Source organism: Mauremys mutica, chromosome 9 (assembly GCF_020497125.1).
Source record: "Mauremys mutica isolate MM-2020 ecotype Southern chromosome 9, ASM2049712v1, whole genome shotgun sequence".
NCBI lineage: Eukaryota > Metazoa > Chordata > Testudines > Geoemydidae > Mauremys > Mauremys mutica.
The window spans coordinates 22,576,674-22,590,882 of NC_059080.1; the positions used below are offsets into that span (position 1 = coordinate 22,576,674).

The window sequence follows — 14,209 nt, forward strand, 5'->3', positions numbered from 1 at the left end:
TTGCTTATGTTCCTATGACCTACTGTCCCCAGGAGTTTACTCCAAACCATTGGACCAGTCCCCCAACTTTTAAGCAAGTGGTGCTTCTTGAACAAATCCCACTGAAGTCAGAGGGACTGGTGCATAGGGGAGGATTGCAGTATGTGGCCCAATATTTGTTACTAGGATTATGTCTACCCTATAGAGGCTATATTAGAACAGCTATGCTGGCATAACCCCACAGTGTAGACACAGCCTACACTGACTGAAGGGATCTTCCTCCTTTTCACCATCCACCTAAATAAACAAATGGTAGCAAGGTTGATGGACTCATTCTTCCATCAATCTAGCTGTCTTTATACCGGAGGCACTAGGTCAGAATAGCTGGGTGTTGGTCAGGAGTATGGATTTTTCACATACGATATACTTGACTTAATCGTAGACCAAGTCTGATAAATACTTCTTACCTGTAAACCCCTCTGCCTTTTGCTGTAGATAGCAAAGCAGTAAGTGGCCCAGCATTGTTCTCAGATCCAGCATTCCTTCTACTCTTAGAAGCCTTAGGAATAAAACCAGTAATACAAATTTCAGGGTATGCTGCGCCCCATAGTGATAGAACAGGATAGAGCGGAGGGCTTCCTAAAGATTCAAAGAGGAAGTGATTTTGAGAGGGGAGATCCCATCAGCACTGCTTCTCCCTGAAGAAATTGTCCAGGCATCAGACAGAGTGGCAAGCAGGCAGTCACAGGGAGTGGGTAAATCTGAAGTCTGACAGGTAGGATAGAGTGAGTGCCTGCAGTCTTGAGACACTTGGATGCAGTGTTGTTGGGGGGGTCATAATTTTACAGAATAGTTTGAAAGACAGGTGGGTAAAGTCAGCTGGCTAAGAAGCTAGTGAAGATGATGGGGAGAAGGGGACATATCTATCTTGTTTTCCTGAAGTGTAGCATACAGCTTGGAAGCCAGATGACAAAATTTCAGGAAGGTTGCCTGTGGGGGAATTTTTAGCCTGTAGCATGTCCCTGGCTTATCAAAAAGTTCAGTTCTGTTGGTTTGGCAGTAGCTAATTTGTTCATGATCACAAATAACCCCCACCCCCTGACAGGAAATAGCATTACCACAGTAGTTCTCCACCTCCGGCAAGCTTCTAACACTGAATGCTACAATAGCTTTGGGAAGTCATCTTCATTTATATAGCACCAAAAGTGTGCTAGGTGCATGACAGAGGAGAGATCCCTGCATCAGGATTTAGTTATTGCATTGGTGGCTCGTCACTGTCTAAGGGGCATGTTGTCCTGCCTTACCCAAAGCGGTGCACTTCAGTGGAGCAGCTAAACTGCGGGTGGGTATGGGTAGGCATCATTTACATACAAGTTAGCATGCATTGCAAATCTTAAGGCATGTGGCAGTTAACAGGACTGACTCTCTCTGGTCCATAGCAGAGTGGTTCATGGTATGCTCAAAAATAGGACCCTTGCATGTAAAAATGAGGAATGGTTCTGGAACTAGAGCCAAGACGCATGCTGTCTACTCCTGTAGTATCTGCCATTGCCTTACCCAACCAGCACATATCACTCCTTACTGCAGTCGTCCTTGCTCGTTTGAGTGTCTACTATCTCAGCATTTGCACTGTTGCCATCCAGGCTGAGACCAGGGGTCTAAGGTGTATAGCTTCCCACCTGCAAACTCTCTGGAATCTACCTACATACAAGGGAAACCCTGGCCTTTGCTGTGGTGCCAAAATCTTAGTGTATCAATAACTTAGGGTTGCTCCGTGCTCCAGCTTTTTCCAGTAGGAGTCCTGTTTCAGATGGGTTTAGGGGGGCATCTGAAATGAGTTTGAGATAGGTGCTTAGTTCTTAATTGGTGTCTGTCTTACTCAGAAAACTATTGTATAACTGGCAGCCTTTACTCAGGGAGGGAGAGTGAGGGGGCATGTAAGAAGATGCAGCAGGGTGGTAGTGATCTGCACCAGCAGAGCTGCCTAGGGCATTCTGTTACTACCTGCCTCAATTTGGCCTACCCTAATTACCATCACCCTACCTCAAATTTGGCAAACTTTTTAGGGGCCCCTCTTATCTCTCCCTTTTATAAAGGACTCTGTAGAAGTGGTATGAAGTGCAGGGAGTCCACAAGGATAGTGGGTTCCTCCCCCCCTGCCCCAAATACTCAGTCAACAGGTGGAAGTTGGATTATTTGATGCTTTTCTAAACTTGCCTACCCCAACACATTCCCAGGTAACCAGTGAGCCCATGAATGGTCAGCTGTGACAGTTACTGATGCGCCCACACCGCTCTGTCTTCTTTTCCAGGTTGTGAAGACAATTGGGCTGAGAGAGGTCTGGTTTTTTGGACTTCAATACCAGGACACCAAGGGCTTCTCAACATGGCTGAAACTCAATAAAAAGGTATATGCCTAGTTATCCAACTTGTACACTTGATAATTTAGTGCATTTGTTTTAACCATTCTTTTCTGGAATCTTGTCCTCAGCTGGATGGGATGCTCAGATCCTCCGTATGCTGCTCTGAATAGTGAACCTTGAGATGTGTATAACTTTTTTGCTAGTCTGTGCTGACTGTTCCAGAATGGCTGGCACATCTGGCTAGGTCTACAACATACAATCTGCTGTTCCTGGCCTGCAGTTATCCCATGCTTTATCCAGGCAGATCTAATGTGGTGGATCAAGGAAGAGACTTTATCCATGTGTAATACATCTGGTGAATAAGACTCCTGGTGTGGTGCCATCCCTAGGAAGCACTGTGGTGCATGACTTACTGATAGGTTCACAATAGCATTTGGCAGCTGCTAAACAAATGAGAAATAATCTTGGCTAGACTGGACCAACTCAGCAGTTTCCAATGAATTGCTCAATGGGAGGATACTTTATGCTTTTTTGTTTTGTGTGTCAGAAGGGAAGTGTTTTTTTGAATATGCCTCTGTCTTTCTTACTCCCTTTTTATTACACACTGCTCAACTCAGCTGGCAGGCTAGCTCTAAAACTGGATGGTGCCATCTCTCACTCCAGGTGACCGCACAGGATGTGCGCAAGGAAAGCCCGCTGCTCTTCAAGTTCCGTGCCAAGTTCTACCCAGAGGATGTGTCCGAGGAGCTGATTCAGGACATCACGCAGCGCCTCTTTTTCCTCCAGGTGAAGGAGGGCATCTTGAATGATGATATCTATTGCCCTCCAGAGACTGCTGTCCTTCTGGCTTCCTATGCCGTCCAATCTAAACATGGAGACTTCAACAAGGAGCTGCACAAGCCTGGCTATCTTGCTGGTGACAAACTGCTCCCTCAAAGGTATGCAGACTTCACCAGCCTCGGACCTCCCAGCACCATGAAAGGCACAAGTGCTATATTTACTATAGCTTCACTTACTCTGTCTTTTTTGCTTGTATTGTTTTCTCAAACCATCTTAATTATGATGGGGTGTGCAGGGAGCATCTTTCCATAAGAGCAAGGCTGTTGCATTTCCTGCCCCCCTGTCTATTCTCCCTGGGCATTTGCATTTTGAAGAGTGGATTGCAACTCAGTATAAAAGTGCAGGTAGAAACTTAAATTTCTGGGAATAATTGAAGATATCCGAGCAACAGAAAGAAGGGGGGGAACAAAGGGCAAAGGGGAGTCAATTTTGGCACTAAAATTCATAAATGGGTATGATCGTACAAAAGAAATGAGAAGCTGGATATCCTTACTTGGCTAAATATTCAGGGCTACTGTCACATTGCGCAGTAGTCTGGATATGCGGCAGTGGTGTTCATCAGGCCAAATTGTTTCTTAACCCAATTAAATGCTCTAAGAGTCAACGCTGGCCAATAAGGCCTCATTTACTATAGAATTTCTGTTGGCATTGTCTCAATGCACAGTATAACATTTAGACTGTACAGCACTGCATATGCTCAGACTTGTGGCCTGTCTCTGTGTAGTCCCTTCTTTCATACTGACAGGATCTTGCTGCGCTTTTTTCCTTTCTAGAGTTCTGGAGCAACACAAACTCAATAAAGACCAGTGGGAGGAGAGGATCCAGGTGTGGCATGAGGAACATCGGGGAATGCTCAGGTAACTGATCAAGGTTCGATCTCACTCTGTTAGAATAGTATAGTCATATTGCACGGTAGTTCTCAACTCCTGTAGATAAGGTTTGTGTCTAAACAAAAGATCATCCTAGGGCAAAGGCCTCTTATCATTGTTCTAGCCATCTTGCTGAAGAATAACTATCTTGTCTGTCTCAGCCAATACCGGCTGAAAGTTTACAATCGCTTTAGCAAAGTGAAACTGAACTTTTTAAATAGTTGCATTATAAGAACACCCAGACTGGATCGGACCAATGGTCCATCTACCTCAGTATTGTCTGACAGTGGCCAGTGCCAGCTGCTTCAGACAGAATGAATAGAACAGGGCAATTTCAAGTGAGTCATCCACCTTGCAGTCCCAGCTTCTGGCAGCTGGAAGTTTAGGGACCTTGTCAAAGGTTTTTAGTGTTTAACTACCCTCTAGTCATCTGGTACAAAGGCTGATTTAAGTAATAGGTTATGTACCATGGTTAGTAGTTCTGCAATTGCATATGAGGTCTTTCAGAATTCTTGGGAATACCATTTGTCATGGTGACTTATTGTTTAACTTGTCAGTTTGTTCCAAAACTATTATTTGACACCTTGATCTGGGACAGTTGCTCAGATTTTTCTCTTAAAAAGAATGGTTTGCGTGAGGAGATCTGCCAGAGATCCTCTGCAGTGAAGACTTCAAAGAATTATTTAGTTTCTCCACAATGGCCTTGTCTTCCTTGAGTGCTCCTTTAGCATGTCAATCGTCCAGTGGCCCCACTGACTTTGGCAGGTTCCCTGCTTCTGATGTACTTGGTAACAAACTTTTTTTTATTTTCGTTTTGTATCTTCAGCTAGTTGCTCTTCAAATTCTTTCTTGGCTTGCCTTTACACTTGATTGCCAGGGTTTATGCTTCCTTATTTCTCAGTAGGATGAGTTCCAAACTTTTTTAAGGAATGTCTTTTTGCCTCCTTTACTCTGTTTAGCCATGGTGGCATTTTTGGGGTCCAATTTTTTTTGTTAAATTTGGGGTATACATTTAGTTTGAGCCTGCATGGTGTTTGTTTTAAATGGTTTCCATGCAGCGTGCAGGCTTTTCACCCTATTAATTTCCATTTAACAAAAGTGAGGCAGCTTGTATCGTTCTTCCCCCCCCCCTTTTTTTTTTTTTTAAAGTTAAATGCTACCATAGTGGGTTTTTTAGTATTCCTTGTCCCGCCAAGAATGTTCAACTTAATTACATTATGGTCACTATTACTGAGTACTTCAGTTACAGTCAGTCACCTCTTTGGCCAGATCCAGTGGTCAATTTAGGACTAAATCAAGAATTGCCCCTCCCTTTTGTGGGTTACAGCAGTGGTTCTCAACCAGGGGGCCATGAGAAGGTTTCAGGGGGTTTGCCAAGCAGGGCCAGTGTTTGGCTTTCTGCCCTGGGCTCCAGTGAGTAAGTCCCCTCCCCTCGTGGGGCTGAAGCCTGGGGCCCTGGCACCTGGGGCTGAAGACGAAACTTGAGCAACTTAGCTTCATGGGGCCACATATGGCATGCGGCCCCAGGCAACTGCCCTGCTTGCTACCTCTAATGCTGGCCCTGGCTTTTATATGCAGAAAACTAGTTGTGGCACAGATGGACGGTGGGGTTCCTGTAGTATGTTGGGGGCGAGGGGGGGGCTCAGAGAAAAAGGTTGAGAACTCCTGGGTTTCAGGACCAGCTGCTCCAAGAAACAGTCCTTTAATGTGTCTAGAAATTGTATCTCTGCAACCCTTCCTGAGGTGACACATGCCTAGTCATGGGGACAGTTGAAATCACCCAATATTATTATTTCCAGCCTTTGTAGCATCTCTAATCTCCCTAAGCATTTAATCATCATGGTCAGGAGATTGGCGTTCTGTTCCTGCTGCTATCCTCGTATTGTTCAGGCATGGAATTTACCATAGAATCTTAATGGAGACAGTTTGGTTCATTTTAGGATTTTTACTTTGACTCTGTCATACAGCGTCACTCCCACACCAGCATGACCTACTTTCATTCCTATATTTTGTACCTTGGTATTACTGGGTCCCATTAATTATCCTTCCACCAAGTTTCCACTATTATGTCAGTATCCTCATGTAATGCCAGGCACTCTAGTTCATCAATATTAGTATTAGACTGCTAGCATTTGTGTATATAAGCACTAGTATATTGTCAATGTTCAATTGCTTGCCTTCGTGTGTTATTTAAATGGACTTTTTTTCTTAAACATTTTGCCTGGTTCTCACTACCTCCCTCATCTGCTTTACCAACTTCTTTCCTATCTCTTTACTAGGACGTAAAGTTCCCCCTCTAATAGAAACATCCCACCTGAACCATATGCTCCTCTTGGCTTTTGCCCAGCCCGTAGTTTAAAAAATCCTGTCTGCATTGTCATGCTCTGAGGTGTTGTCAGACTAGTTGCCATTAACCAATCAATTGACAAGGCAGTAAATTCTCTATTTTTGGCTTATCTGGTTTCAAATGTGAATATTTGCTCTCCTTTGCACGTTTTTAGGGAAGATGCCATCTTGGAGTACCTGAAAATTGCACAGGATCTAGAAATGTACGGCGTGAACTACTTCAGCATTAAGAATAAGAAGGGCTCTGAACTCTGGCTAGGTGTTGATGCTCTTGGACTCAACATTTATGAGCAGAATGACAGGTAACAAAAGGACGTCTCTCAGTTCACTGCCCCCTCTCTTGTGACCTTTCATTCCGCAGTGCGGATGCAGCTAACACACAAACTTCCTTCTCCAAAGCAAAGGAATACTTTGAAGAATCAGGTTTTTGGAACAGATAGCTGTTCCTCAGTCAGCTACACAGGAAGGTGGTTCAGTTTGTTGGGATGATGCTATTTGCGGTCTGCAAACTCCTCCAAATCACATCCTCGTGGCTCTTGGCAATGTCCTTGACATAAACCTTGTGATTCAGTACTCTGGATCTCCTGCATAAGTACAGCTGTTCACTATCATAGGGTAGATAGACCAAGAAACTGAAATTAGGCATTGATCAAATCCCATTAAATGGGGTTTGCGTAAAGACTGAGCCTTCAAATCTTAAGGAAGGTCTATGCTGAAAACGCAGCAGCTGTGCCACTGTAACACTTAAGACAGTGAGAGCGCTGCTCCTGCCAGCGTAGCTAGTCCACCTCCCAAGAGGCAGTAGCTATGTCAACAGGAGAAGCTGTCCTGCTGACACCATGTAGCCCATACCAGGGGTTAGGTTGGTATAACTACATTGCTTGAGTGTGGATTTTTCACAGATAGATAAGTCTGTAGTGTAAACCTGGCCTTACTTTCTCTAATGGGGGAGAAGGGTTGAAAAGCTGTCAACTCCTGCTCTTGTATTTTGGTTTTTACATGCCTCTTCACTCTTGTTTCTGGCATTGGCTGGAACTGGGAATTACTGAAATACTCTGAGAGCCAGTTTGAGATTTCCAGCCCAGTGTTGTAGACTAAGAATTTGAGTCAGCTTGGGGTAACGTCTACTAAAAACTCCTTTCTTTCTTCTTGCAGGTTAACACCAAAAATTGGATTCCCTTGGAGTGAGATCAGGAATATTTCATTCAACGATAAGAAGTTTGTTATCAAGCCCATTGACAAGAAAGCACCAGTAAGAAACAGTACTCAGACATAAATGTTTAGCATTTTATACATAGAATTGAGCTAAACATCGTTTATACATTTAAATACTACCAATCTAGTCAATTCTAGAACCTTCTGTTTGCATCATAAGGCATCCACATATTGCCAAAGTAATACCTCAAGCATTGCAGAGCAGGCTTAATAGTAGTAAGTGGGTAGATGGGTTGGCACGGGGAGGGGGTTTATACAATTGCTATTGTATATAGTTGTCCACTTCTGATTTGATGACCGGCTGCCTTACATCGAGATGAGAAAATTACTGCTGAGATTTTTCTTCCTTGTTGATGTGCACTGAAGAATCTTACTATTTCTGATAACCCAAACAAATCCCATTCACCCTGGAAAAATCCAAAGTACAATGCATTTCTAATCTCTGCAATTCTGGAGAAAATGAAATCAAGCTGTAGCTCCTTGGCTTCCCCATATACCTATTTATATCTTCTGAAGTTACTGCTGCTTGGAAACCACCTTGCAGCTGTTGTACCTCATTCACACAACGAAGATGCATTTTCTTCCCCTTTTCTGGCATAAGAGGAAACCTTCTTTTTCACGTGTCGGCCAGAACATTACAATCCTAGTTGAATAGAAAGAGTAAGGGTGTGAGACCATGTGGTTCATCACCTTTATATGATCCTAACAACTTGTAGAATGTCTCAGAATGTAGAAACTCTTCCTTAAAACCAGACGCTGAGGTTTGATAGAGGAATGCTTTAACTGAGTTTTGAGTATTTCTGCACTGCATGCATATCCACACAACTGAAAATCCAGTTCCAGTATGCACTAGGCAGAACGTAAACCCTGAGGATTTTCTGAGGCCAGAGACTTGAACTGCACCATAGATCACTGGGAATCCCAGGAAAACTGACAACTATATAGTCTCCTTGTAATCTCCAAAATGTGCTTGTGGGGATACATCTGTACAAGTTCTGTCAATCTTCATCATCTAAACCAACTGTTTAGTACTGATAATTCAAGGCACCTGACCCATGTCATCAAGCACCTGTCTGTGCTGGGTATAGGTGTTTGAAATCCGTTTTTATTACTGGTAATGGGCTCCCTCAGACACTTGACATTTTTTATGTGCAAGGCTGCTATTGGATACAGTGTTTATATTTCGCGCATGCTTGGAGTGATGAGTCTAACGTGGTCTCCCATCTGTCCCAAGGACTTTGTATTCTATGCCCCACGATTACGGATTAACAAGCGAATCCTGGCACTGTGCATGGGGAACCATGAGCTCTATATGCGCAGACGTAAACCAGACACCATTGAGGTGCAGCAGATGAAGGCACAGGCTCGGGAAGAGAAGCATCAGAAACAGATGGAGAGGTGGGTACTGCAGGGCTCTGAGTAACTAGTGTTTGTGAGTCCACTGCTAGACTGATTAAAGCAGATTCATTTCTGCTCCAGTAAACCTAAAGAGATGATGTAGATGGCACTCCTTATAAATATGACCCTGTGTAGGACTGCCTTGGGCAGCTCAAAGCATTTCAGGTCTATTCATATCAATATCATGATTCTGAATCTTAATGATGACTCTACAGGCTATATTTCAAACTAGTCTGGGTTGTCCAAGTAGGTGAGCTAAACAGGGCTGTCGCTTGACCTGTATAACTTCTACAAATGAAAACCTAACTGACACAGTTCACTAATGTTTGCAGTGGTGGTGTTAGTGTCAGTGTCAGTCCCAGGACTGGAAAAAGAGGGGTGGGTGGGGGTGTGTGTGTGTGTGTGTGTCCCAATGGAAGTTGGTCCAATGAAAGACATTATTTCACCCATCTTATGTCTCTAAAGTTCACTAAGTCATTTGCTGCTTACATGCTCACAGTTCTTCTATAATAAAGTATGGAGATCTTTGAATTGTGATTTAGATTTAACTGCTGTACTGTAACTTTTCCCCCCAAATCAGAGCTCTGCTGGAGAATGAGAAGAAAAAGAGGGAACTAGCAGAAAAGGAGAAAGAGAAGATTGAGCGTGAGAAGGAAGAGCTGATGGAACGACTCAGACAAATTGAGGAGCAAACCAAGAAAGCTCAACTAGGTATTAGGAAATGTGCATTGGGAGAGACTGGAATAGTCTGGTTCTATAGGGCCTTCATTTAAAAAAAAAAAATAAAAAAAAAAAATAAAAAAAATTCCACAATTACCTACCCCACCAACCAACTTACTTCCTTGAGCTACATAATCACATGGTGCTCTGGTCCAGTTGGTGCTGATGGAAAGACGTGGTTTTTTTTGTTTTTTTTTCTGTGGTACCCTAAGGGGGCAGGTGTGAGAGACTGCACCACAGATGACTTTCCTGTCCTTTTCCTGAACTCTTACTACCTCAAATGGTGGTAAATGTGGTGCTGCCAAAGCAAATTGCTGTAGATTTATTTGCTTCTTGGTTTAACTAACACAAAACAGGAGCTTGAGTTGTCTGGTGCTTTTACAGACAAATGGTTCAGACCAATGGTAACCAGATGGTATTTGAAGCTAACTTTAAAAAAGATGTAATTTGGGGTAGGACAATGCAAAACCAGGCTGTCTATGCAGTATATTCCTAACCTGTTCACCAATATTTATTCCCACTTGTTTACCCACATTTCTGTGTTGGGAGTGAAGGGAAGGGGAAGGAAGCTTGCTTTCCTGCATGGATTCTGTGCTTGGAGGATCAGAAAGAGAATCTTTGCCTCATACTTTTTGTGTCCTCACTTCAGAATTGGAAGAACAGACCCGCAGGGCACTGGAGCTAGAGCAGGAAAGGAAACGAGCCCAGGAAGAAGCAGAGAAGCTGGCTAAGGAACGCAAAGAGGCAGAAGAGGCAAAGGAAGCCCTACTGAAAGCATCCCATGATCAGAAAAAGACCCAGGAGCAGCTGGTAAGCAGCTTTCCTGAAAGCTTAGCAGTGGGGGAATAGTTTTACTGGAGTTCTAGACCACCGGCCTCAAAACTGGGTGAGTTATGTAGTCTAGTTGTAGCTGTAGTAGGGGGCATAAGCTACTAGTTAAAGAAACTTAATTGCATTTTTCTGAAAAATGCTGGTGTTTTACTGTGGTCTCTATTTGAGCTGCTTTTTGTATGTAGTGATTGATGGAGAATACCTTCCAGTAAAGGTCCATGTATGTGCTAACTAGTCAAGCTGGGTACTGAGAGAGCAACTTCATGGCCTTGTTCTAGACTACTTAAAATTAAAGGAAGAAAAGGAGGGAAAGACCAAGCCAAGGCCCACAGTTACAAGATGGGCATACGGCAACTAACAATGTATCCATAAGTGGCTTTAGGTGTCTTTCTCTTGCATCTCTGGAAATCCTGTCTGGCACCCCCCAAAAAAACAACCCACAAAACCCTTCCCCTTTGGTCCTAGTCCTCTTTTTATCAGTGTGGAAATGGAACTTCCAGGTTCCTGGGGCTTTAGGGGCCTAATATCAGAAGGGAATTGGTTTTCTCTCCTACTAAAAATAACCTATTACTTCCACAGGCAGCTGAGATGTCAGAACTCACATCCAAAATCTCACAGCTGGAAATGGCCAGGCAGAAGAAGGAGAGTGAAGCCTTGGAATGGCAACAGAAGGTATCAGTGGAGCCTAAATACAAAAGTATAGCTTTGGCCTTAGCACAGTATTTCTCTTCTTATTGTGGACTGGTCTGACCATCTGGCCATGTCATGCGATTAATTGTATAACCCAAACCACAAGTCCTTTACCATGCGGAGAGCTCCTTAAAATAAGACTCAGAACACTCTTCAGCAGAAAGGAGAGAAGCCAATGTGTGGTAAAGCTAAGTTGCCTCCAGCTATCAATTTGCCAGTTATTTCCTAGTTCACCTTGCTAGAACTAGTTTTTGGATCAAAAAGTGGTGAGAGCGACTTACGCAGGTAAAATCCAGTAGTTGCACACAGCTCCAAATTCATTCAGTGTTCCTAAAGTGAATTTATTCAAAAGAATAAGCAGAAAATGTCCACCTTGCAACTTAAATGGACAGACATGGGAATTATCCTGTGGGCAGACTTCAAAAAGATGGGCGCACTTACACCCTTATTCATGCCTAATTTGTGTGCAGACTGTGTAGTTGCACATGCCTAGGGCTGGTTTAAGGTATGAGTATACACAGTGCAGGATTTACAGGTGCAGGTTGGGTATCTGAACACTTAAAATGCATACAAATGTGTGCACATCTGCACACGCCTAACTCTGCAGTACTTGTACACAGACGGCTGCCCAGATTATCTGAGTTGCCTTTAGTTACTGCAAATAAGCTACAACTCCCCTATCAAAACTCTTTGAGGTTGATGGCCATATTCTAGCTCCACTAGTGTATGATGGTGCCTAGACAGCCTATGAATTCTCTCACTTGAAAGTGCTTCACCCAAAGGGGTTATGGACATTCTGAAAGAGACATCTGAACCCAGATGTTCCCTCTTTTGGGTCCCTTGGACTGTAAGAGAAGCCTTTGAAATGGGTCTCTTTCCCGCTAACCCACTGAGGGATGTTGCCCTTCTGCAGGCTCAGACAGTGCAGGAAGACCTAGAGAAGACCAAAGAGGAACTGAAGACTGCCATGAGCACTCCTCATGTCACTGAACCCATGCAGTCTGAGAATGAGCATGATGATGAACAGGATGAGAACGCTGCGGAGGCCAGTGCTGAACTGAAGGCAGATGCCACCATCAAGGACCGCAGCGAGGAGGATCGCACCACTGAGGCAGAGAAGAACGAACGGGTTCAGAAACACTTGAAGGTAATGCCGGGGGTGGGGTCAGGGATATCTGCTGCTTCTGGGCTGCTGTTTCCTTCTTGCCTGCCATGCTCAGGTAGCTGTAGTGGGGACTAAATTCATCTACTGAGGAGTAGGTGCCACAATCTCATCAATTCAATACATAGGGAGAGTGGGGGAGAAGCTTGCCTCTCCCCCGCCCACTCCCATCCAATAACCATTCAAACCTCTTGCCAGTGAAGAGTACTTGTGTATTGCCAAGAAAAGCATCTGTCCAATATATTCTGCCCACTTGAATCCCGCTGGCCATCTGACAGCTGTTCAGTGCTGTCTGGAACAGGATGAAGGACTTGGTCCAGTTCTTATCAAGCAGATGTCCATGCCAGTCTGCTGCCCTGCTGGCTGACTCTACTGGATTGCACTGCTCAACCCCAGTAGTGGTCTTTCAGAGGCGGGTTTGAAGCGCCTTGTTGAGAGCAGCACAGGAAAACTGTCCTGCGATCTGTCCAGTACCTACACTGAACTTCAGTCTGCTGGGTGGTGTCTGTTTATAGCAGTGGTGAACGAACAAGTGGTACTCTGAGTGCAGCTGTGACTCACTCACTGGATGTCTAGGCTGCTTCACCTGCAGACCAAGGCAGAAATATTACTGCATTGTGCTGTGGCGATGCTAGAAAGGTGGCTGGAATCTGCAGTGCCTTTCTAATGGCCAGGGGGTTGCCATTTTTGTTCACTATTTAAATGAATATCTTAAATCTTGCCATTGTTTCCCTCTCCAACCCCTACCCCGTGCCCCCCATGGGAAAAATCGCTTGCTAGAGAGCCCCAGGGGGGGCACCTTTTTGGAGTTTTCACCTTTTCCTATGTAATGTTATGCCTAACTTTTTAGTCCAGACTTCTTCATACACTAGACAAAACCTAGATTTGTGAGCATCACATGTCCCACACTGAAAATACTGGGGGTGAGAGAATACCAGATTAGGTAGGCACAGGGTCTTCCATCTCAAAGGATAGTGATCTTTTGGGTCTAAGGCCCGCTTTACCTCTTGCTGATCCTACAGCTCAGCGCTGCTGCATGTGCTGGCTTGTAACCCTACTTCTTTCTCCCATCTATAGGCTCTTACCTCAGAGCTGGCAAATGCCCGAGATGAAACCAAGAAGACAGCCAATGACATGATCCACGCTGAGAACATGCGGCAGGGCCGTGACAAGTACAAGACCCTCCGCCAGATCCGGCAGGGCAATACTAAGCAGCGCATTGATGAGTTTGAGTCCATGTAAACTCTCTTGCACCTGCTGTCCCCTCTTTCTCGTCCTCTCCCATCATTCACGTGTAATCGTGCTGCGCTGGAACCACTACAGAAGAGTGACCATGGTCTTTATTTATCGAGTTTCGTGCAGTCTCTGCAGTTCAGCAATGGAGGAACAAACAAAATATCCATGTTGTCTTGGGTGGGGTGGGGACTCCAAATCTGAAATTGTTTTTGCTTAGCTTGGTAAAGTCTCAATTGCACATGGCTTTGTACTGTTCACTGAAACAATTGCATTGCTCTCTGGGTCCACTGGGAGGAGATGCAACCAGACACTTCCACTGAGTTACATATGGTAAAAGTCAGCAGTCTGACACACATGCCTTAAAACAATACTTCAGTATTAGAATTGAGTAGCTAGGGGCTAGATCGCTGCTTTAATGCAAGGGTTTGGTTTTATTAAGTTGGGGGGTGTTGGGAAAGAAGGTTTGCGTGAAAAAGGGTTGGAAGTAAAGTATAACTGTTTGTAAAAGACCAAAGCTTTTTCTGCTCTCCAAATTTGAGCAAGCCAAACAGATCATCTGAA

General features: G+C 44.3%; 1 protein-coding gene across 1 annotated transcript in view; it reads left to right on the forward strand.

Annotated features, from left to right (window-relative positions):
* The window catches only part of MSN (moesin), a 68,499-nt gene extending 54,640 nt beyond the window's left edge, over positions 1-13,859 (forward strand). Inside the window, exons 3-13 of the mRNA XM_045030384.1 lie at positions 2,291-2,386; positions 3,005-3,279; positions 3,955-4,038; positions 6,552-6,698; positions 7,552-7,648; positions 8,846-9,009; positions 9,590-9,720; positions 10,379-10,539; positions 11,140-11,232; positions 12,164-12,397; positions 13,490-13,859. Coding sequence (XP_044886319.1) covers positions 2,291-2,386; positions 3,005-3,279; positions 3,955-4,038; positions 6,552-6,698; positions 7,552-7,648; positions 8,846-9,009; positions 9,590-9,720; positions 10,379-10,539; positions 11,140-11,232; positions 12,164-12,397; positions 13,490-13,654 — 1,647 coding nt within the window. The 3' untranslated portion in view covers positions 13,655-13,859. The remainder of the gene's footprint in view (positions 1-2,290; positions 2,387-3,004; positions 3,280-3,954; positions 4,039-6,551; positions 6,699-7,551; positions 7,649-8,845; positions 9,010-9,589; positions 9,721-10,378; positions 10,540-11,139; positions 11,233-12,163; positions 12,398-13,489) is intronic.
* The last annotated feature ends 350 nt before the right edge of the window (positions 13,860-14,209 follow it).